At 27.1% G+C, this 24,963-nt stretch overlaps 1 protein-coding gene across 1 annotated transcript; it reads left to right on the forward strand.

Moving 5' to 3' along the window:
• The first annotated feature begins 13,166 nt into the window (after window positions 1–13,166).
• Window positions 13,167–14,716, forward strand: LOC105127281 (uncharacterized). Its single transcript, XM_011028521.1, has 3 exons — window positions 13,167–13,261; window positions 13,358–13,451; window positions 13,825–14,716. The coding sequence occupies exon 3, from the start codon at window positions 13,986–13,988 to the stop codon at window positions 14,406–14,408; it is 423 nt and encodes a 140-aa protein (XP_011026823.1). The 5' UTR covers window positions 13,167–13,261; window positions 13,358–13,451; window positions 13,825–13,985; the 3' UTR covers window positions 14,409–14,716.
• The last annotated feature ends 10,247 nt before the right edge of the window (window positions 14,717–24,963 follow it).

Raw genomic sequence — 24,963 nt, forward strand, 5'->3', positions numbered from 1 at the left:
CAAAGGTTCCTGTTTGCGGTCCAAGCTCGGGTGGCTCTTGTCCTAGGTCTTATTCCAACGTTGTATTTTTAGCACTATCTTATTTTGTCTTATCCTTAGCCATTCCCTTGTGAGCTATTTTCTGGTCATGATTGGTCCCAGGGTAAAGAAGATTGGGTGAGAAAAAAACGAACCACCAACAATTTCACATAATAATTTCTTATTTAACTCTACAATGATTAATAGAATTTCACAAACAAGAAATATTTCATGCATTTTTAAAAATATGAGACTATCCCTAAAATGTAAATTATGACAAAGCAAAACAATGGATTCCATTCCCTCAGACACCCTATAGAAAAATAAGTCCAAGCATGGCCTAAAGATGAATTTTGATTCCAACAAATTTTTAGAAGCTGACCAGCTTTTAGAGAATGGTAGAAATGTCGGTCCCTTACCTATAACAACAATTGTTATGCACTTATTCCTTTTTGACCACATAAAACAATTAATGAAAAACAACAACAAAAAAAATAAATCTAAAATATAAGAAGATATACATGAAAACAAATCTAGAAAATTATCCAAGTTGATGGTGAAAAATCAAAATAACAAGTAAAAAAATTACTGTAAAAAAATGATGAATTTTTCTTATTGGATACAACCCAATCTTTATAAAATAAAAATTGCATTTTTATTTATAAAAAAAGAAAAAAAATTTAGCATGGTTTTGAAAAAATACATATGTTGATTTTTCCTTCTATCTTTTAGAATTTACACCAAATTTATAAAAATTCTTAAGGATTTGACTAATATTTTAATAACTAAAAAATTTTAATTCATGAAAATTAATGGTTAATATCATAATATAAATTCAGGAGTTGGTATTTAAATAACAGGAGTTGACTAGAAAAGTTTCAGCATTATTTTATATGAAGCTTCAAGATTGTTTTATATATTTATCAATTTTAATTGGATAATATTTTTTACCACAATATATAAATTGTGAAAAACCTATTTGCCTTTCAGGATAGATAAACCATGTTAGGCATCTATATGAACCCTTCTTGTAAAAATTTACTTAGACATAGGAGCCTATAAAAAACCTGAAATGCTAGATTTATTGATGGAAATAAACCATGCTAGGCATCTATATGAACCCTTCTTGAAAAAACTTAATTGGGCATAGGAGCCTATAATAGAAATGCTAGATTTACTGATGTAAATAAATTTTTATTCTAAACTATATACAGATTTTTAATTAGAAATGCATTAAAATTTTTAAACTATATCTAAACTATATAATATAGCTTATCTTAAATAAATTTAGATAAAATAACTTATTTTAAATAAATTTAGATAAGATATATTAATATTTTTCTTAGTTACAGTCAACTTTTTATTCTTAAAATTTCTGATAAAAACAATACCTGCAATAATATGTGAAGATTCTCCAGTAAGAGGACAAAATTTATGATGTCCAACTGGGTGCAATAATATTCTTCAGTGAGAGGACAAAATTTAGTATGTCCTACGAGGTGCAGTAACGTGTTAAGTTCTGACACTTGGGGTCTTGTCATTGTAAGTGCAGGCCGGGACGGGCGGATTCAATAATGGTTTGTTTAGCGCTTCGACTGCGAGAAAAATTAACCTTCATGGTGCCTGCTGAGACCGTTTGCAAGGGACTCTTCATGGTCTATGATGTATATAGTTTAATTAATTAGGGCATCACGTACTTGAATAGGGGGTTACTTTTGTAATTGTACGCATGCTAACGGTCCTCGATTCTTTGATTTGTCACAGTCAACATTAAAAAATAGGAACTCATGGGCCCACTTTCCCGTTTTGCCTCTTTGATTGATGTAAAGAAATCTGAGCAGTGAAAGATGAGGATCAAAGTTGTACTGCTCAATGGTTCCGGTTCTCTCGAACCAGTACTCTCTTAATTTGTCTTCTCCTTTGGCATTTTCCATGTGCGCTATTTTGTGGTGATGATTGTTCTGAGAGAAAAGAAGATTGGGTGAGTAAAAAAACACCATCAGCAGTTTCACATAATAATTTCTTATTTAACTTTATAGAATAATTTCTTATTGAACTTTTTAGTGATTAATATAATTCACAAACAAAAAAATAATAATTATTTGGACGCTTTTAGAGCACGTCTACTGTCTGCAGAGCACTTTTTTAAAAAAATAAAATAAAATAAAATATGCGTGTTAGAGAGAGATGGTGAGATATCATCTTAAAAAATTATATTAATTAAAATTTTAAATTATTATATAAAACCTCTGTAATAAATTTATATTATTTTTTAAAAGAAAAACTATATTTTATTTTTCTTATCGTCTTAACATACTTACACTAAAATAAGTCTATGTACAAAATATTTTATTCACACCCGTCTTTCTATGAATTTAAATTTAGGGTTTTATGATAAAAAATAAATTCACTTACCATTCAAACCCTCTCATGACTTTACAACCAAACTATAATAGTTGAGATTTATATGCATCTTTTTCTTTGGAGTAAGTCCATAGTTTTTATAGTTTTTATAGCACATGTACTGTGTTGTATTTAGAGCAAATATTTTTTTAAAAAAAAATTTACAGGTATTATTGAGCATCAAAATTAAGATTGCAACTCATAATTACTTAAGCATCGGGTTTGCTTTGAGGTTAAATATTTTTTTTGTTAAAATTTGAATTTTTTATTGTTTTTGAATTTTTTTGATGTATTGATTGATATCAAAAATAAATTTAAAAAAACAAAAAAACATATTATTTTTATATATTTCTAAATAAATAGTAATTTAAAAAGCAAAATCTACTATATTATCTGTCAATGGCAACTAACTCTAGTTCAATCTATACATATATATGAAATGATGAGATTTGAAGACTTTAAGATCATTTAAAAGAATTGTATTAATTAAAAACTTGAATTATTACATGAAGCCTCTTTAACAAATTTATATTATTTTTTAAGGAAAACTATGTTTTATTTTTCTTGTTGAGGCTTAACATGCTTATACTAAAATGAGTCCATTTGCAAAATATTTTATTTATATCCGTCTTTCTTTAAATTTAAATTTAGAGTTTTATGATAAAATGTAAATTCACTTACCATTCAAACCCCTCATGAATTTACAACCAAATTATTACAGTTGAGATGCGTAAGCGTTTTTTCCTTTTGAGTAAGTACATAGGTTTTAGAGTACATGTAATGTATTTAGAGCACATGTTTTTTTTCCTTTTCTAAGAAGAGATTCACGGATCTTGTTAGGTAGCAAAATGGAGATTGCAACTCATAATCACTCAAATATCAGTTTTGCTTTGAAGTTGAATGCTTTTTTATTAATTTTTTTTTATTTTAATTTTATTTTAATATTTTTAAATTGTTTTGATATGTTGATGTTAAAAATAAATTTTTAAAAAATAATAACAAAATATGATTTTTATATATTTCTAAATAAATAGTAATTTAAAAAGCAAAATCTACTATATTATCTGTCAATGGCAACTAACTCTAGTTCAATCTATACATATATATGAAATGATGAGATTTGAAGACTTTAAGATCATTTAAAAGAATTGTATTAATTAAAAACTTGAATTATTACATGAAGCCTCTTTAACAAATTTATATTATTTTTTAAGGAAAACTATGTTTTATTTTTCTTGTTGAGGCTTAACATGCTTATACTAAAATGAGTCCATTTGCAAAATATTTTATTTATATCCGTCTTTCTTTAAATTTAAATTTAGAGTTTTATGATAAAATGTAAATTCACTTACCATTCAAACCCCTCATGAATTTACAACCAAATTATTACAGTTGAGATGCGTAAGCGTTTTTTCCTTTTGAGTAAGTACATAGGTTTTAGAGTACATGTAATGTATTTAGAGCACATGTTTTTTTTCCTTTTCTAAGAAGAGATTCACGGATCTTGTTAGGTAGCAAAATGGAGATTGCAACTCATAATCACTCAAATATCAGTTTTGCTTTGAAGTTGAATGCTTTTTTATTAAATTTTAATTTTTTTTATTTTAATTAAATTTTTTAATATTTTTAAATCGTTTTGATATGTTGATGTTAAAAATAAATTTTTAAAAAATAATAACAAAATATGATTTTTATATATTTTTAAATAAATAATAATTTTGTTGGTTATTGGGTTAGACATGATCCGTCCATAATAGACAAGTCTAATCTAAATTATTAGAAAAATTACTAAAAAAAGTAACTTTCTATTCTAATCATATATAAAAAAACATGACCTCTATGAAAAGATTAAAGTTTTTATTTCTTGAATATTCTTTTTTTTCCATCTTGGACACTCTGTATTAATTTAACAAGATTTATAAAGATATTTATATTATAAATATTATTTTAATTCTAGTAAATGAAATGATACTGAAGTAATTGATTTAAAAATAAAAAAAATAAATTCTTATGATTTTTTTTTCGATCTACATATTTAAAAAATAAAATCTACTATATTCCTTGCTGATGGCAACTACCTCTGGTTCGATATATATATATAAATTATGTATGAAATCAACAGGGTGCATAGGGCAGATGCTGTTAATTATATTTTTAATAAATAAATAAAAAAACTTCTAAGCTATGCTCTAGAGACTGCCTAGTTTGGAATGCTTACGCGTCCACAATTTGCAGTAAAAAAAGACATTAATAATTAAAAAAAGTTGTTAGTTAATTAAAGGAAACTAATTTAATTTCTCAAATTAAATTATTATTTTTTAAATTATATTATTTAATATTAAATTTATCAATTATAAAGCTCTATAATTTTAATTTATTTTTTATAGAGTTATTCTAGTCTTCTAACTCGAGTTTGGTAATTTGACTCGAGTTATTTTTTATTTTTTGTTAATTTAATCTTTTAAAATTAAGTTGATTGGGCATTAAGATTTATATTTATTTTTTATTTTTTATGTAATTATTAGAGTTTTATGACCCAGGTTACGAGTAAGGCTGGCTGACTCGAGTCTTTTTATTATTTTTTAGTTGATATTTATTTTTAATTTCATCCTTCAATATTAGATTGATTGATAATTAAGCTCTATAATTTGTTTTGGTTTGCATTTTAGAAAGTTATATAGGTTTCATAACCCAAGTCACTGGTTTGGTCAATTGACTTGAGTAGTTTTTTGTGTTCTTTTTTAGTTAATTTTTTTAATTTTATATTTGTTGATTGAGAATTGAGTTTTAGAATTTGTTTTATTTTTTTCTATATGATTATTTCATTCTTATAATCGATGTTTAACTGGTTAACCTGAGTTGACTCAACTTATTTTTTAGTTGAATTTTATTTTTAATTCCATCATTCAACATTAAGTTTATTGATAATTGAGTTTAATAATTTTTTTATTTTCTTTTTGATTTGAGATGCTAACCCAAATTAATTAGAATCAATCTTATATATTATTATTTTAATATTTTTTTAAATATTATCCGATGTTTTTCTCAAGTCAAACTATAAGTTTATTAATTGCTAGCTCAAATTATTTTTAAATTCGTTAAATTAACCAGGTTATATTAATTAATTTCTGTATAATTTTTTTCTTATTAAAAACTATGTTAATAACATTTTAATATTTATTTATATTAAAAAAATTGATCTAATCCACATAGCAATCCAATTAATAATCTAGTTTTCAACCAAAATATTTAGTTAGATGTATTAAACAAATTATACGATAGTTTTAAATGAATTCATCATATTAAATTTTCATACATTAACTCTCGAAAATTATACTGAACATATACATATTGTTACTTTTCTCTTTCCAAATGACAACAAAAAAAAATTCAAAATTCAAAATATAATTATATCATTTTAAAAACTACTCTGATGAATCCCGTTTTGTCTGCCAATTCATTTTTTTTTCAAACGGCGATAGAAAATTTCTATCTAATTTTTGTATTGAAAGGAAAATTAAACTGAAGTCTTTTTAGTACGTCATTCTTTTATTTTAGGGAAAATTCCTTTTAGGACGTCATCCTTTTATTTTTATCTAGTGTTTGATCGAAATTTTAATTGCTTATCTGAGTTCTAGAAAATCATAACTTGCATTCTGAGTTTTTTTTTTTCTTAAAAAAAAAGAACTTGATAGAGTGACCAAATTACCCCATATTTATTAAATTAGAAAACACAGATTTCTTTTATTAGCTGTAGTTCTTGTTTCACCTAGAACACTAAGAAGGCGGATGGTGGACGATGATATTGAGATTCCTCACGAGCAGCTCATTGCTTGTATTCTTGGTGTAGCTATTGCGAGAAAATGAGGGAAATAGACTAAAGCCAGGAGGAAAGCGGCGAAGCTTCAGGCTGCCGGAGAAGCAACTCCTCTCAAAGTAGAGATTTTGGAGTCTGTGGAAAAAAGACATGTCAATCGAAGAGCTAGCCTACATCTTGACCATGGCTGAAGGTGAAATTCTAGGGATTTTGTTCTCTAAGGTAGTTTCTAGCATGGTAAATAATATTGATTGAACTGGGTTATACAAGACTAGATTAGATAAGATTGAACAAGTAGATGTCTTGTTCTATGTTGTGCTTTAGATTATACCGAATAATTTGTTTTATTTCATGTTTGGTGAATATTAGATGGGACTTGGCCGATTTAAGATATAGACAGTTTTTATTTTTTTAACTTTTTTGATTAAGTTTTCTATTATTTTTTTTATTGGTTTCTGTATTAGGATTGATTTTCATTGTTTTAATTACTATTTACTTTCTTTTAAATTCTTTGATGGTTAATAAATTTATTTAAGATTTGTTTTGGTATTCTTAATGGTCATCTCAATCTCATAATTAGAGTTATTGATTTTGAAATTTAACTCTATTTAACTTTGATTTTTTTTTATTTTATTCTTTAACATTAAATTATTAGATCTTGAACTTTTTATTTTTTTTTTCTTCCCCTCTGTTTGCTCCAGAATTATTCCAAATCTGATTAATCAACTTAACCTCAATTCATTTAGGTTATAATTATTTAAATATTTTTTTATATTAAAAAAATAATTCACTAAGCATGCAAAAAAAGAATCTAGTTTAGGCCAGAAGTTAAGACAACAGAATCACTGTACCACGGTGATCTCCACATGGAAATTTTCATCAGAGAGTAAAGCGGGAATTTGATCAGTACAGAAGCAAAACACTTGCACACACTTTTCATACAAGTATCCACGCAGAGCTAGATTAATTGCTCAAGTTGATGTATAAATGGCTAGCTCTGATTGGTCACTGCAGCATGATAACTGACCGGATGTATAATGAATAAAGGTATTATGTCCCGCGAGTGAAAAATAAAATAAAATAGCCTGCAGCAAATAGAAGGAGATGCTATTTTAATTGATTATTAAAAATTATATTTTAATTTAATAATTTTAATTATTATGATTTTAAAATATAATTTATATTATTTTTTAATATATTTTTAAGGTAAATATTTTTTAAATTTAAAACTTATACAAACTTATACTATCTTATATTTATTTTGTATTAAATAAATAAAAATAGTAAAATTTTAACTCATGATCTCCTAGTTATCAAAATTCTAATACCATATTAAAAAATCATCTTAATTCAATAACTTAAATTATTAGATGAAGATTTAATAACTTAAACTACACTATTACATAAGGTTTTGAAATTTAATTTATATTATCTTTTAACATTAATTACACTCCAAGAAAATGCTGCTAGATTTTAAAAATGTATCCATATTTTCAAACTTTGAATCAAATCATTACATGCAATAGCTAGAAAAGGGATTTATTTTTTTGAATTTTAATTTAAAACTGTACTAAAAATGTTAGCAAGTTGACATAAAAGGACATATTATTAGCAAAATCCAAAATAAACCGATAATAGAAGCAATTTGATCATCGATGTATAAACAATTATTTCAAGAGAACATGCTTTCATCACTTTAAACCGTAAAAGTTTTTTGTTTTTTTAATAAAATTTTAACTGTACAAAATTTTGATAAATAGTAATTCTTAAAATGTACATAAACTATTCAGTAGCGGGGTGAGGGTGAAATGATTGGGAGGGCTAATGCGAGAAACATGAAGGGTAAAAGTGAGGATAAAATAAGAGGTAGGGGCATGAGTATAATAAGCAAGCTCTTTACATGGATTTAATTGGAAAAACATAAACATAAGGGTGGGATTTTACTTTTCAAAAATATTTAGGGGGGTGGGGTCACGGCCCTCTCAAGATACATAACCTAGCGGCTAGCGCCAATCCTAACTATTCTCCTTTAAGAACCATCATTTTATTAGAATCTAATAACTTTCAATTGTAACATATATGTATAAAATCACAAAGTCATGATTTTTTATTCTCGATTATTTAAGTGTTTTATTTTACATTACAACTTATTTTTTAAATTGATTTTCCTCTCAAAAACAGCAAATTAATGTGTTTTTAAATGATTTTGATGGTTAATTTAAGAAATAAAATAAAATAAAAAAATTGTGTTAAAAATATTTTTTAATTAAAAATATATAAAAAAGGATGTTTTTTTCAGATTTTTATTGTGTGGACAAGGACAAGGGAGAGTAATTGTCGTATGTGCTGAAAAATATAATATAAAGTCAATACATCACACAGTGTCATAGCATAATCGGGGAATAAAAAAAAAGGGTTGGCAAGTAATGATTGTACCAAAATTCTTGAAGCTCTAGTTCATTCTTTGGCGGCTGCCACTTAACAGGGTTTTTTTTTATTGTAAAAGTATTTTTTAAAAATTTAATATTTTTATTTTAAATTAATATTTTTTTATTTTTTTAAATTATTTTGATGTGTAAATATTAAAAATAATTTTTTAAAAATAAAAAAATATTATTTGATGTATTTATAAATAAAAAATAATCACTATCACGTTATTAAACATAATTTATAAATTCTAACAATGACCCATTTGTTTTGTTTTGTTTTTTTAACATTACAGTCAGCACAAGTATTTTGCAAGGTAGCATGTCATTAAAAAAATAAAAAACAAAATAAAAGGAGCTCCTCTTGGAAATCAATTGATTGCGTGTCTTCTCCCGTCTTATACTCTTATCTACAAATAACCTGCTCTAAACACATGTAAATATCTAGTTTAATACAGGCATTTTCGATAATTATTTCAAGTATAACTGTTAACAATCATTCAATGCAAGTGTAAACCTAAATCAATTATATATATATATATATATATATATATAAAAGTAAAATAAAATTCAAACTCATAATTAAGAAAAGGCATGCATCATCAGCACCATGTCCTAGGACTCATGCATGTTCTCGTCCGCGTAAAGCTGCCCCATCTTGAGTTATTGCGTTGCGTAGGCAGAAAATCTCCTGACTGAGAACGTGTTTGGTATTGTGGTAGCTGTTGTGGTTCTGAGTTATTGCGCTGCGTAGGCAGAAAATTTCCTGACTGAGAGCGTGTTTGGTATTGTGGTAGTTGTTGTGGTTTTTATTTTTTAAAAAAAAAAATATTAAAAAACTTACCTTAAAAAAAAAACGCAATGCACGTAAACAGTGCAATTTTTATGCACGTTCACATGAACAGTGTACTCATGAACGCTGTTAATATTAATTGCACTGTTCACTGAACAGTGCAATTAGATGAACAGGGCAAGAAAAGCAGCCTTTAGCTGCTTCTTTCAATCCTGCGTTCCAAACACAGAAATTAATGGGACCCATGAACAGTAATTAGTGGTATTTCCTTTACCAAACACTTGCCTCCTGCGTTTTATTTTAAACGCAACTTTTAATGCGTAAACAAACGGTCTCTGAATCAAGTCCGGAGCTAGATGTGAACTAATTGGTGGTAATGGCGCGTTCAACATTATTGGTCACATCACGAACTGTGGTAGGGACTCTCTGACTCTACTACATAAAAAACCATTACCGAATACACAAGAAAAATATATACCAATCTATAATTTTTTCTTCAATTAAAAAAAATATAATTTAACAAAATTCAATAATTCTCGCAAATTATAACATATATTAAAAGATATCAGTATTTTAATGTGCATTGTATAATATAATCTACAATAAAACACGAATGCTTTATTTTTTTTAAGCTACCTTCTTATTTCATTTTTTTAGCTGTTTTTTTAAGGTGTTTTTTTAATTCTTTCGGGTTTTTTCTTACTTTTTTTTTTGTGTTTTTTGTTTTAATAATTTTTTATTTAATTTAATTTGTTAATGTTAATTTTTTTTATTTAATTATCAGACTTTCATCATACAGATCTCGAGTTTAACAAATTAACCTGATATGACGAGTTAACCCGAATTTTTTTAATGTTTTTTTCCTTTTTATTAATTTTTTTCATTTAGTTTAGTTTATTAATATTAAATTTTTTTCTATTTAGTTATCAAACTTTTATGGCACATATTCTAGGTTTCACGGGTTAGACTAATTTCATGGGTTAACCCTTTAATTTTTTTTTAATTTTTTTTATTTAATTTAGTTTGTTAATGTTAAATAATTTTTTCTATTTAATTTAGTTTGTTAATGTTAAATTTTTTTATTTAGTTACCAGCCTTTTAATGCACGAATCCCGGGTTTAACGAATTAATCTAGTTTAACGAGTTAACCTATTTTTTTTTTGTTTTTTTGTTTTTAATTAAAAATAAAAATCAACAGGTTTGCAACTGAGTCTTGATCGAGTCTTGTCAGGTTAACCAGGTCGTCGGGTCTACTGGGTTTTTTCTTTTCCTGTTTTTATTCAACTCGGCCCAGTTCCAACCCCAGGTCAGCCGAGTCATCCTGCTAAGTTAGATCGGGTTTCAAAACTATACTCTCATCGGTAGATGATGCGATAAATTAGCATATATTATCACGTGGGTTATAAAAAAGATTTTAAAAATTTAATTTTACATATATGAATTCACAAAAAAATGTAAAATACATAAAGAAGAATATCACATTAAAAAAACCTAGAACTCTTTATTTACAAAAAAGCTCAAGAATGTTGTTTTGCCGAGTTGGTTTAAAGCATTGTTGTTATTTTTTTTTATTAGTATCATGCGCGTGCTTGGTAGTGGTCGTTTGTCATCAGTAAATTTTTATTTTTTTTCCTTTTCTATTTTTTTTTAAATTACAGCTTAACCTTATTGATTATTAGCATTTTAGTTTCACGCCTTGTCCTTTTGATTTTTTATTTCTAGTCTTAAATTTTACATAGAAATTTTATTTGTTTTTAATTTTATCCTTAAATCCAATCTACCAAATATTATATTCTTCAATTTGGTCCTTATTCTTTTGATTTCTAATTTTTTTTCTTGTTTCTTTTATAAAAGTTTTATTGATTTTTAATTTTACCATTCAATTCAAATTGATGGTATAATATATTTTTTTCTAAGCTTTTTTTTTGTAAAATTTTATATTCTTTTTAATTTCACCCCTTAATTACATCTTTATTTTTATTTTACTAAATTGATTTTTTTCAATTTTATCCTTGAATTAAATATAAAATTTATTTTGTATTTTAACTTTGATCCTTATTCTTTTAATTTTTATTTATTTAATTCCTTTTGTATAATATTTTTTTTAAAATTTTATCTTTCAATAAATGATTGATTGAGAATTGAATTTTATAATTTTTTTAGATTTGATGCTTTGGGTCTAATGACTCGGGTTACATGTTTGAAAAGTTAGCACAAGTTTTTAATATATAAAAAAAGCTTTAAAAGTCTCTTTATTTTTTATCGAGTCATTTCAATTATATAGTCTAGACTATAAGTTCAACGAGATATCTCAGGTTAACTTCATTTTACCTTGCAGCAAAGCAATAGCATCGAGGTTAATCTTTTCTATTTACTTGTTGATTATAATCTTTTATTGCTTAAAGTTATTAAACATTTAATGCTAGGGCTTAAAAAAACCTTTGATTTTCTTGGAATAATTATCAATAAAAGTTAGAATATACAAGGCATTATCACGACCTCTCAAGGTCGAAATATATTTGGTCTTGCGAACCATACCATCAAAGCCAAGTCGTTTTTTATTTATCCACCAACCAATGTTCATAAAAATCTAATGAACTTGCACTCTAATCATATAAGAGATTTGTTCTGCTTAAGATACTCATCACTCTTTCACTCATATGACCTGAACCCATATATCATAACTTGGATGTGTTCAAACTGGCATGGAAGATAATGAAAGTACAACAAATCCAGTCATTATAGCATCCTGAAATAAATAAATAAACCTTATAGCATCCTAAAGACATGGTGATTGATGCATATCAACCTCAAACAACAAACCCAAAGCTCTATAATCAGATTGTTAAGGATCGTACGCATAGATATAAAGAATCACAACAAACAAAAAAAGAAACAATTACATGATATAGTGATTTTACATGGTTCGTCCATGCCCACATCCATTAGAAGAGAAATTGTTTTACAATAGTTTGTTGGGAAAACTCGGAACAACCGGATACCAATTTACCCGGATCAATTCAGCGGAATACAATTACAATTCACAAGTCCCAATTCTTTCCCTCTTTGTGCAGTAAAACAGAATCAAACAATGATGAAAAATAATGCAAATAATCACAAAATCAACACCAAGATTTTTAACGTGGAAAACCCGATGCGGGAAAAACCACGGGACCGTAGTCCACCTAAAAACTTCCACTATCAACAAATAATGGGTTCACAATCATTCTTCCTCAGATTCAACTAAGGGATACAACATATATATCATCAAGAACAACTCATTCTCGGATTACAACAAGATTAAAGGAGAATTATTTGAGAAAAACTCACAAAACTGACAGCCCCGTTTTCTGTCAAAACGGCCAGCTTCCACACCACCAATCTTCGATCCAACCGTCCAGAATGAAGATCAACGTGTCTAGAAGCTACTGTCAAAATCTCAGCCCGATCCAATAGTGAACGAGCTGGAAATCGAAGAAAGAATGCAGGCTGCTCTGCTGCCTCTTCTTCTCTTCTTCTCTCTTGATTTTCTTCTCCTCTCTTTTCTTTTCAAATTTATAGCTACAGTACCCGAACCATATTAATATTTACACCAAGAGACAGCCATCACATGACACTTACGGTTATAAAAAAAAACAACTCCCATTTTTATACAGTAGTTCATGTTGTCTTCTGAAAAGAGCTGCCAGGCTGACCACCAAATGATCTTGGTTTTATGATGCAGATAATCGACTGCAACTGGATGCTCAAACATGCTTACAGGGCAAAAAGAAGCTACCTGGCAGGAGGATAACTGGCTTCGAGGTGGTTTACTTTTGCCCTCTTTTTTTGTTGACAACTTGCTTGATTCTTGATATTCTGCTGGACAGAGACTCATTTATCTATAATTTTACTCTCCAGTTCTCTCCAAGCGACTCGAGCAAACTTCTTGTCACTTCTGCTGATTCACTAGTCCGAGTGATATGCGGCCTGGATGTCATTTGCAAATTTAGGGGTTGGTTTCATTTCCTCTATATTAATCCTTCTCTTTCTCTTTATATGGTCCTCTATGGTGCTTTAAACGCTGCCAGTTTGGATGATCTTGCAAGTTTCCTCTATATTAATCCTTCTATCATCTTTATATGGTCCTCTATGGTGCTTTAAACGCTGCCAGTTTGGATGATCTTGCAAGTTTCCTCTATATTAATCCTTCTATCCTCTTTATATGGTCTTCTATGGTGCTTTAAACGCTGCCAGTTTGGATGATCTTGCAATTGAGATCGTCAATATTTTGTGTCCAACCTTTCAATATCATAGCTGATGGAATAGCATATGTTCTAGCGTTGGATTTTTCATTAGTTTGACAGTTAACTTGTTTTCTCTTTCAGCTTCGAGCCTTCGGTTTGCAGCAAACCAAATTTCTGCGTCTTTTACCTCAGATGGAAAACATATTATCTCAACAAGTGAAGATTCTAACGTCTACATCTGGAACTATACCAGCCAGGAAAGGACTTCTCGAACAAAGAACATTCAGTCTTGTGAGAGCTTCATGTCTCAAAATGCATCTGTTGCTATACCTTGGCGTGGTATTGAAACTGTTCCTGAAACGCTTTCATCACCTGAAACTAGCGGGGATGTTAATAGTTTCCAAAGTGATCATAGTTGTCCGAAATTTTGTGTGGAGAGAGAGCAGAAAAGGCTTTCCTCTTCTCCATCAGTCTGTTTCTCTCTTGCCCGTGGATTTCTGTTGGAGTCTTTGACAAGGGGATCTGCGACTTGGCCTGAGGAGAAACTTCCCAACTCAAGTCCGAAGGCAGCCTCACCTTCAAAATCTAGACCCGAGTTCAAGTATTTGAAGAGTGCTTGTCAGAATATGTTGAGTTCTCACATGTGGGGTCTTGTTATTGTAACTGCAGGCTGGGACGGACGGATTAGAACGTACCTCAATTATGGTTTACCTCTTCGACTGTGAGAAAAATTAACCATGGGGCTTAATTTTCTTACTTGTAGGATACAAGCAGGGTTATCTTCATGGTGCAGGGGTGATGAATATACCACAGATGAGAAAAAGGGCAACGCCTTTTAGACTCTTCATACTGTATATAGTTTAATTAATTAGGTCATTCACGATGGCCATTCCATACTTGTGTAGCCCTCTTGGCAACAAATTGCCCGGGCTGGCTTTTGTAGTTGTATACATGCAAGATATACACGATTCTTTGATTTGTTACAGTCAAAATTGAAATAGAAGCTCATGGGCCAACTGGCCCGTTTTGTCTATTTGATTGATGTAAAAAAAATCTGGGCAGTGAGCGATCGTGAAAGCTGCGTATCAATGGGAAACAAGGTTGTGGTGTCCCAAGGTTCCTGTTCGTGGTCCAGGCTCGGGTGGCTCTTGTCCCTAGATCTTATTCCCACGTTTTATTTTTAGACTTATCCTTAGCCATTTCCCATGTGAGCTATTTTCTGGTCATGATTGGTCTAAAAGAAGATTGGGTGAGGAAAAAAACGAACCATCAACAATTTCACATGAAAAGTTCTTATGTAACTTTACAATGGTTAATATAATTTCACAAACAAGAAATATTTCATGCATTTTTTAAAATATGAGACTATCCCTAAAATGTAAATTATGACAAAGCAAAACAATGGATTCCATTCACCTCAGGCACCCTATAGAAAAATAAGTCCAAACATTTATTTTTTTCACAATGAAATTAAGCATTGGGTTATTTATAGTTAATTTTTCCTCGAACAATTAATGTATCTAAATTATTAAAAAATCTATATTAACTTAAAAACTTAAATTATTTGGTAAAACCTCATTAATAATTTTATACTAACTCAACACAACCCCCATTAATGATTTAATTATATAGAAATTAAATTTTTAATGTAATTTCAAAACATTATATTAATTAGAAACTTAAATTATTAAATGAAACCTCCTTAATAATTTTATACATTTTTTAAGGGAAACCATGTTTTATTTTTCTTGTTGAGTCTTAACATACTTATACTAAAAGGAGTCTATATGCAAAATATTTTATTTGTAACAATCTTTCTTTGAATTTAAATTTAGGGCTTTTATGATAAAATGTAAATTCACTTGCCATTCAAACCTCTAATAAATTTATAACCAAACTATTATAGTTGAGATACGTAAAGCGTTTTTTCTTTGGAGTAATTCGATAGTTTGGGAGTTTTCAAAATAAAGTAAAAAATGTTTTATTTTCAGTGGGGTATTCTTCGATTATCCTTAACGTTAACCAAGACTAACCTCTTTTGTAAGACTTGGATTCTTTAAGCCCACTAACCTCCATATCTACTAGGATTAAATAATAAAAAAAAGGATGAGAATTAATAATGAATCAAATACATTCGTTTAGACGTTAAAAGATGAAATTTGATTCGAACAAGTTTTAAGAAGCTGACGAGCTTTTGGAGGAATGGTACAAATGTCGGTCGCTTACCTCTACCAATAGTTGTTATGCATTATTGTTATCAGCTTTTTAACATATAAAAAAATTAATAAAAATAAATACAAAATACAAAAGATATATATGAAAAGAGTCTAAAAAATTATTAAGTTGATGGTAAAGAATCAGAATGATAAATAAAAAAATTACTGAAAAAAAGAATAATAATTTTTTCTCATTGTATACAGTACAATTCTTATAAAAATTGTATTTATTTTTATAAAAAAGAAAAAAAAATTCTTTCTAGCATGGTTTTTCAAAAATATCTATGTTGAATTTTCTTTGTATCTTTTAGAATTTACACAAGTTTTATAAAATCTTTTAAGGATTTGATCATTATTTTAATAACTTAAAAATTTTAATTTATAAAAATTAATCATTCAAGATCTATAAATAAATTGATATTTAAATATCAGGAGTTGACTAGAAAAATTTTAAGATTATTTTATATATTTATTATTTTTAATAAATAATATTTTTCATCGTAATATACAAAATGTAGAGAACTCTTTTGTTTTTCAAAATAAATAAATCCCGTTAAATATTTATATGACTTTTTTTTTTAAGAATTTACTTGGATATATAAATTAATAATAAATTTAAAATGTTAGATTTATTTATAAAAATAAATTTTTATTCTAGTTTTTAATTAAAAATTCATTAAAACCTTTAATTTATACCTAGATTAAACAATATAGTTTATATTAAATAAAATACGCAAAAAGTATTAATATTTTTTCTAATCATATCTAGCCTCTTTTAAAATTTCTGATAAGAGCATTCTAGATCTCCCACGTGACCGAACACAACATACATATGTCGAACTAGGTGACATATTATGTTAAGTTCTGACACGTGGGGTCTTGTTATTGTAACTGCAGGCGGGGACGGACGGATTCAATAATGGTCTGTTGACCTCTTCGACTGTGAGAAAAAATGACCTTCATGGTGCCAGCTGAGACCATGTGCAGGGGTGGTGAGTGTTACACAGATGAGAAAAAGGGCAACGCCCTGTGGACTCTTCATGGTGTATACAGTGGGCATAGCATACTTGTAGAGCCCTCTCGCCGGGGGTTACTTTTGTAATTTAATTGTACACATGATAACGGTACTCGATTCTTTGATCTGTCACAGTCAACATTAAAAAAACTTCTGAGCAGTGAAAGATGAGTTTCGTCAATGGTGTTCACAGGTTCCTGTTCTCTTGTACCAGTTGGCTCTTGTGTCCGGATATTATTCCAACGTTTTATTTTTTAGGAGTTAGGACCATCTTGTTTTGTATTCTCCTTTGCCATTTCCCATGAGCGCTCCCTTCTGGTCATGATTGTTACGAGCATAGTTTTAAAATACAGCTCGGCGTTCAGGATTCAATCTGAAAATAAACTAGATTGAAGAAAAAAATTAGAGAAAAAAAACCTGTTATGACCAGAATAATTTGGTAAATTAACTCGGTAAAATCCTATTAAAAACTTGATTGTAATATATAAATTTTTATTTTTATTAAAATAATATTATTTTTATTTTCTTTTAAATTGATTGGTAATCCAATCCAAAATTGAAACCTGGACTTTGAAGTTGACCAGTTATAGAACTAGGTCTAAAAACTACGGCTACGAGAATAAAAAATATTGGGTGAGAAAAAAACATCATAACAGTTTCACATGATAATTTCTTTTTTAACTTTATAGTGATTAATATAATTCACAGATAAAAAAATATATATTTCTTTGCAGTCAGTCCATTGTTAGTTTTTAGAGCACGTCTACTCTATGGAGAGCACATGTTTTTCTTTTTTTTTTTAAAAAAAAATATGCGTGTGAGAGAGATATGGTGAGATATCATTTCAAAGAATTATATTAATAAAAAAAATTAAAATTATTAAATGAAACCTTTTTAATAAATTTATGTCATTTTTTTAAAGAAAAACTATATTTTATTTTTCTTGGTGTCTTAACATACTTACACTAAAATAAGTCTGTATGCAAAATATTTTATTTATATCCATCTTTCTTTGAATTTAAATTTAGGGCTTTATGATAAAATTTAAATTCACTTACCATTCAAACCTCTAATAAATGTACAGCCAAACTATTATAGTTGAGATCCATGTGCATTCTTTTCTTTGGAGTAAGTCCATAGTTTTTAGAGCACATGTAATGTATTTAGAGTAAATGTTTTTTTTTTTTTTAAAAAAAAAGAGATTTACGGATCTTGTTGAGCATCAAAATTGAGATTGCAACTCATAATCATTCGGGTTTGCTTTGAGGTTGAATATTTTTTTTTGTTTAATTTTAAATTTTTTATTTTAAATTATTTTTTTGAATTTTTTTGATGTATTAATTTGCATCAAAGATGAATTTTTAAAAATAATATATATATATATATATATTATTTTTATATATTTATAAATAAATAAAAATTTAAAAGGTAAAATCTACTACATTCTTTGCCAGTGGCAACTAAATCTAGTTATATATATATACATGAATGAAATGATGATGAGATTTGAAGACTCTAAAATCATTTTTAAAAATGATACTAATTAAAAACTTAAATTATTATATGAAACCTCTTTAATAATTTTATATTATTTTTTAAGGAAATCCATGTTTTATTTTTCTTGTTGAGTCTTAACATACTTATACTAAAACGAGTCTATTTGCAATTTTTTTTTTATATCCATCTTTTTTTAATTTAAATTTAGGGCTTTATGATAAAATGTAAATTCACTTACCATTCAAACTCCTCATGAATTTACAAACAAACTATTATTGTTGAGATCCATGTGCATTTTTTTTCCTTTGGAGTAAGTCCATAGTTTTCAGAGCACATGTTTTTTTTTTTTAAAAAAAGAGATTCACGGATCTTGCTGAGCAGTAAAATTGGGATTGCAGCTTATAATAATTTAAGTATCAGGTGGAATATGTTTTTGTTAAAATTTAATTTTTTACTTTAGATTAATTTTTTAATGTTTTTAAATTATTTTAATATATTCATGTTAAAATTAATTTCTTTAAAAATAATAAAATATTATTTTTATATATTTTTAAATAAATAATAATTTAAAAAGTAAAATCAACTATATTCTTTGTTGGTGGCAACTAACTCTAGTTCAATACATATATAGATTTAAATTAATTTTTTAATATTTGTAAATAGTTTTGATATGTTGATGATAAAAATAAATTTTTTTAAAAATAATAAAATATTATTTTTATATATTTTTAAATAAATAATAATTTAAAAAATAAAATCAACTACATTATCTGTGGTGGCAACTAACTCTGTTTCAATATATATTTATGAAATCAGCAGGGTGCATAGGGCAGGTTGTTTCCATGTGATGCTGTCAATGACATTTTTAAGCTATGATCTAGAGACTACCTAGCTTGGAATGCTTATGCGTCCATAATTTGCAGACAAAAGAAATTAATAATCATGTGCATCTGGCACAGGACCGAGGATTCATTCAAAAAAGTTGTTAGTTAATTAAAGGGAAACTAAGTTCTCGAATCAAAATTTTTTTTTTTAATTTTATTATTTAATATTAATTTTATTAATTATAAAATTATAAAATTTAAATTTATTTTTTATAAAGTTATTCTAGACTCTTAACTCAAGTTTAGTAAGTTGACTCGAGTTATTTTTTTATTTTTTATTTAATTTAATTTTTTAAAATTAGGTTGATTGGACATTGAGATTTATATTTATTTTTTATTTTATTTTTGTGTAGTTATCATAAGATTATGATCTGGATCACGAGTTATGCCAATTGACTCTAGTTTTTTTGTTCTTTTTTAGTTGATGTTTATTTTTAATTTTATACTTCAATATTAAATTGATTGATAATTAAACTCTATAATTTGTGTTGGTTTGCATTTTATGAAGTTATATCAATCTCATGATTCGAGTTACAGGCGTGGTTGGTTAACTTCGGTATTTTTTTGTGTTCTTTTTTATTGATTTTTTTTAATTTTATATTTTAATATTGAGTTGATTGAGAATTGAGTTTTATATTTTGTTTTATTTTTTTCCATGAGGTTATCACAGTCTTATGATCGATATTTGACGGATTAACCATTTTTTTCCATGAGGTTATCACGGTCTTATGATCGATATTTGACGGATTAACCTAAGTTGACACAACTTATTTTTTAGTTGAATTTTATTTTTAACTTTATTATTTAACGTTAAGTTTATTGAAAAATAAATTTAATAAATTTTTTATATAGATTTATCAAGTTCTTATGATCTAGATAGTGAATGTGATATGTTAGCCTAAATTAATTAGAATCGATTTTATATATTTTCATTTCAATATGTTTTTTAAATATTATCTTATTTTTTTCTCAAGTCAAACTATAAGTTTATTGATCACTAGCTCAAATTAATTTTAAAAATTAATTTTAAAATTGTTAAGTCGATCAGATTATATTAATCAATTTCTATATAATTTATTTTTTTCTTACTATAAAACACATTAATAACACTTTAATATTTATTTATATTAAAAAAAATTATCTAATCTACAATGCAAAGCAATTAAGAATCTTGTTCTCAACCAAAATATTTAGTTAGATGTATTGAACAAATTATACGATAGTTTTAGATGATTTAATCATATTAGATTTTCATACATTAATTCTCGAAAATTATACTGAAAATGTACGTATTGTTATTTTTCTTTTTCCAAATGACGACAAAAAAATCGAAATATAATTAAATCATTTTAAAAACTACTCTCATGAATCCCGTTTTGTCTGCCAATTCATTTTTTTTCAAAGAACGGCGATGTAATATCTAATTTTCGTATTGGAAGGAAAATTAAACTGAAATCTTTTTAGCACGTCTTTCTTTTATTTTAGGGAAAATTCTTTTTAGTACGTCATCCTTTTATTTTTATCTAGTGTTTGATTGAAATTTTAATTGCTTATCTGAGTGTTAGAAAATCATAATTTGCATTCTGAGTTGTTATTTTTTTATTAAAAAAACTTGATAGAGTGACCAAATTACCCCATATTTATTAAATTAAAAAATCAATAAAAAAACACAGATTTCTTTCATTAACACTAAGAAGGCGGATGGTGGACGATGATATTGAGATTCCTCGCGAGGAGCTCAATGTTTGTATTCTCGGCGTAGCTATTGCAGGAAAATGAGGGAGATAGACTACGGCCAGGAGGAAAGCGGCGAAGCTTCAGGCTGCCAGAGAAGCAACTCCTGTCAAAGTAGAGATTTTGGAGTTTGCGGAAAAAAGACATGTCAATCGAAGAGCTAGCCTACATCTTGACCATGGCTGAAGGTGAAATTCTAGGGATTTTGTTCTCAAAGGTAGTGTTTAGCATGTTGAATAATATTGATTCAACTGGATTAAACAAGATTACATTAGATAAGATTGAACAAGTAAATGTCTTGTTCTATGTTTGGAATGTTTTGGATTAGATCAAATAATTTATTTTAGATTAGATTTGGCTAATTCAAGATGTAGATCGTTTTTATTATTTATTTATTTGTTAAGTTCTTCGTTATTTTTTTTAATGATTTTTGTATTAGGGTTGATTATTGTTGTTTTGATTATTATTTATTTTTTTAAATTTTTTTTTAAATAGTTAAGAAATTTATTTAAGATTTTTTTTATATTCTGAATGATTATCTTATTTTCATGGCTAGAATTGTTTGTTTTGAAAATTAAATCTATTGAAATTAGATATTTTTTATTTTATTTTTTAATATTAAATTAATTAAATTATTAGATCTTAAAGTTTCTATTTTCTCTCTCTTTATTTTCTTTAGAATTATTTCAAATATGTTACCTAACCGGGATATTATAATCATTTAAATATTTTTTTTTATAATTTTATATTAGGAAAAAAAATTACTAAGCATCGTAGCACCAAAAAAAATCTAATTTAGATTAGATAAGAGTTTTGAAACCCGACCCGACCTAACAGGTTGACCCGAGACCCGACCAACTTAGGGTTGGAATCGGGTTGGGTTGAAGAAAAAATAAAGGAAGAAAAAACTCGATCAAGAACAGATTATAAACCCATTAACTTTTTATTTTTTTATAACATCATTTTAATTATTTTTTTAAAAAAATTTGACCCGACCTTGATCCAAGCCGATTCTTAAAACTATGTGCTACACAGGTAAGACGGCAGCATCAACTGTACCCCAGTAATCTCCACATGGAAATTTTCATGAGAGAGTACGAGCGAGACCAACAAAGTGAAAGTTCAGAGAATTTGATCAGTACAGAAGCAAAATACCTGCATACACTTTTTATACAAGTATCCATGCAGAGCTTGAATTTTTTTTAGATTAATATGAATATTTAAATTATCTTATATTTATCATGAATAATTTTATAAATTTTAAAATTAATAACCATATAAAATACATTACATGTGTCCCACGAGTAAAAAATAAAATAAAATGGTCTGCAGCAAATAGAAAGAGAAATTGATATTTATCATATAAATAACCAATAACTTTATATGACCAATAACTTCCATGCAGAGCTTAATTAATTGATATTTATCATATAAATAACCAATAACTTTATATGACCAATAACTTCCATGCAGAGCTTAATTTATTTTTTTTTTAATTAATTGCTCAAGTTGATGTATAAATGGCTAGCTCTCATTGCTCACTGAAGCATGACAGCTGACCGGGTGTCTAATGAACAAAGGCATTGTGTCCCGCGAGTGAAAAATAAAATAAAATGGTCTGCAGCAAATAGAAAGAGATATTATTTAAAGAAATCTCAACTCAATAATTTATAATATAATATTAAAATATAATTTATATTATTTTTTAATATACTTTTTAAAATATTTTTTTTGAATTTAAAACTTATATGTATAATTTTTATTAAATAAATAAAAATAATAAAATTCAAATTCGTAATTGCTTAGTCATCCATATTCTGATATCATGTTAAAAAATTATTTTTACCAAATAATTTAAATTATTAAAAAATTTAATAATTTAAATTATTAAATAAAATTTTAAAATATAATTTATATTATTTTCTAATATTAATTTTATAATTTAACCGCATCCAAATAGTTCGCTACGTGCTCTGCTTGTGGAAAGGCATGCATCATCAGCACCACGTCCTGGGATCCATGCATGTTCTCGTCCGCGTAAAGCAGCCCCATCCTGAGTTATTGCGTTGCGTAGGCAGAAAGTCTTCCTGACTGAGTCAAGTCCGGAACGACAAGATGTGAACTAATTGGTGGTAATGGCGCGTTCAACATAATTGGTCACATCACGAACTGTGGTAGTGACTCTCTGACCTTACTGCATAAAAAACCATCACCTAATACACAAAGAAAAACATACATCAATCTATAATATTTTTAAAGAAGATATTTATTAAACATTGGAAAATCAACCTAATACATTCCAACTTATTATATTTCAGGCAATAGGTCTTGTATTGCATACATAGATGCCTCGTAATATAATCCCATGTTGGTGTGATAAAGTACCATATTATATGTATGTACTATTCCATGTGGATGTCAACGTAAATAATAGGATGTTGCTCTTCAAATATTTGCGAGCTCATTGTGTGCTAAAAATTGACATAACCTACATTGGTTATCGAGCAGTTATTATCGTTTTTATTTTAATAATTTATTATATATAACTCATTAATTATATTTATATTATTAAAAATATATTCATGCAATTCAAACTAACATAAAATACATTCAAGCTAATGAAATTCAACAATGACAAAACCTAATGTTATTGTACAACAATCTCAAATAATAATTAATTAATTTAATTTATAATTATCCGATCCATAATAATCTCAAACAAAAACAATTTTTTTCAATTAAAAAAATATAATTTGATAAAATTTAACAATTCTCACAAATTATTACCAAAATTCATTAATGACAAAAAAATAGAAGATATTTTGACAAAATTCATAATATAAATTCTCACCAATCACATAAACCCTAGTTAATATAATTGATCAACATTCTCATCAAATTAATCAATCAACACAAATTCTTATCACATTTATACCTAATTTATCCAAACATAATTGATCAAACTCATAGCTAATTGAAGTAATTTATTAACTCAATAATTGATATAATTTATACAAAATTAACATAATTTATATCTAATTATTCTAAATTCAACTAAACATGATGAATAAACCCTAAAATAATCAATAAAACCCTAATTAATCAAATTTATACCAAATTTATCAACTTTAATTTATATCTAATCAATACAATTTATACCTAAGTAATCCAAACTTAATTGAGCCTTAACGTAATCACCAAAACCCTAATTCATGAAAAAAAAAAGTTATACTTAATGGAAGTAATTTATCAATTCAATTAATGTAATTTATACCTAATTAAAATAATTCAACTAAATCAATATTTAAAAAGAAAGAAAAGACAACTCCACTATATGTCATTCAATTATTTGAAAAGGAAAAGCTCTCTAATAACATTCTTTATTGATTAAATTTCTATCAACTATTTGATCTCGTTTTGAACGAATATATCTATATTACTAGATCGATGCGGTAAATATCATTAGTCGAAAGTAATGAAATTCAGTCCTTTCCATTTCTAAATTCCCAATCCGCCTCTCGATAAGATGTGGAGATTGCAAGTGTTGACAGCCGGGACATTGCCACATGGCCAATCCAGATCAGCAACAAGCTACGAGTCAACGAGGAAGAAGCAAGTGTATTGAACCAAAGTAAGTACTCTACGTTCACAGCTATTGACAGCATTGCTCTTGTAATTAAGATTCCTAGATCCATTTAATTAAGCCACTAAAGAAAAGGTTTTTCATTTTTTTAATGAAGACAAGGAATCACCAAGTAAATAACTTCCAACCGATTTAGCATGACTTCGATCGCCCCTTAAATCATCTCTCTTGTCTATTTTCCTAATTATGACTCTTATCCATTCTTTTAAGGCCCGGTCCGGTTCAAAGTCCGGATTTCAAATTTTAATCAGATTAATTTTTAAAAAAATTAAAATAATATTATTTTAATCA

This window comes from Populus euphratica, unplaced genomic scaffold, assembly GCF_000495115.2.
Source record: "Populus euphratica unplaced genomic scaffold, PopEup_1.0 scaffold7.1, whole genome shotgun sequence".
Taxonomy (NCBI): Eukaryota; Viridiplantae; Streptophyta; class Magnoliopsida; order Malpighiales; family Salicaceae; genus Populus; species Populus euphratica.

Bases quoted from the DNA above. Each gene is read 5' to 3' on its own strand.
- LOC105127281 (XM_011028521.1), top strand. From the start codon at position 13,986: ATGTCTCAAAATGCATCTGTTGCTATACCTTGGCGTGGTATTGAAACT.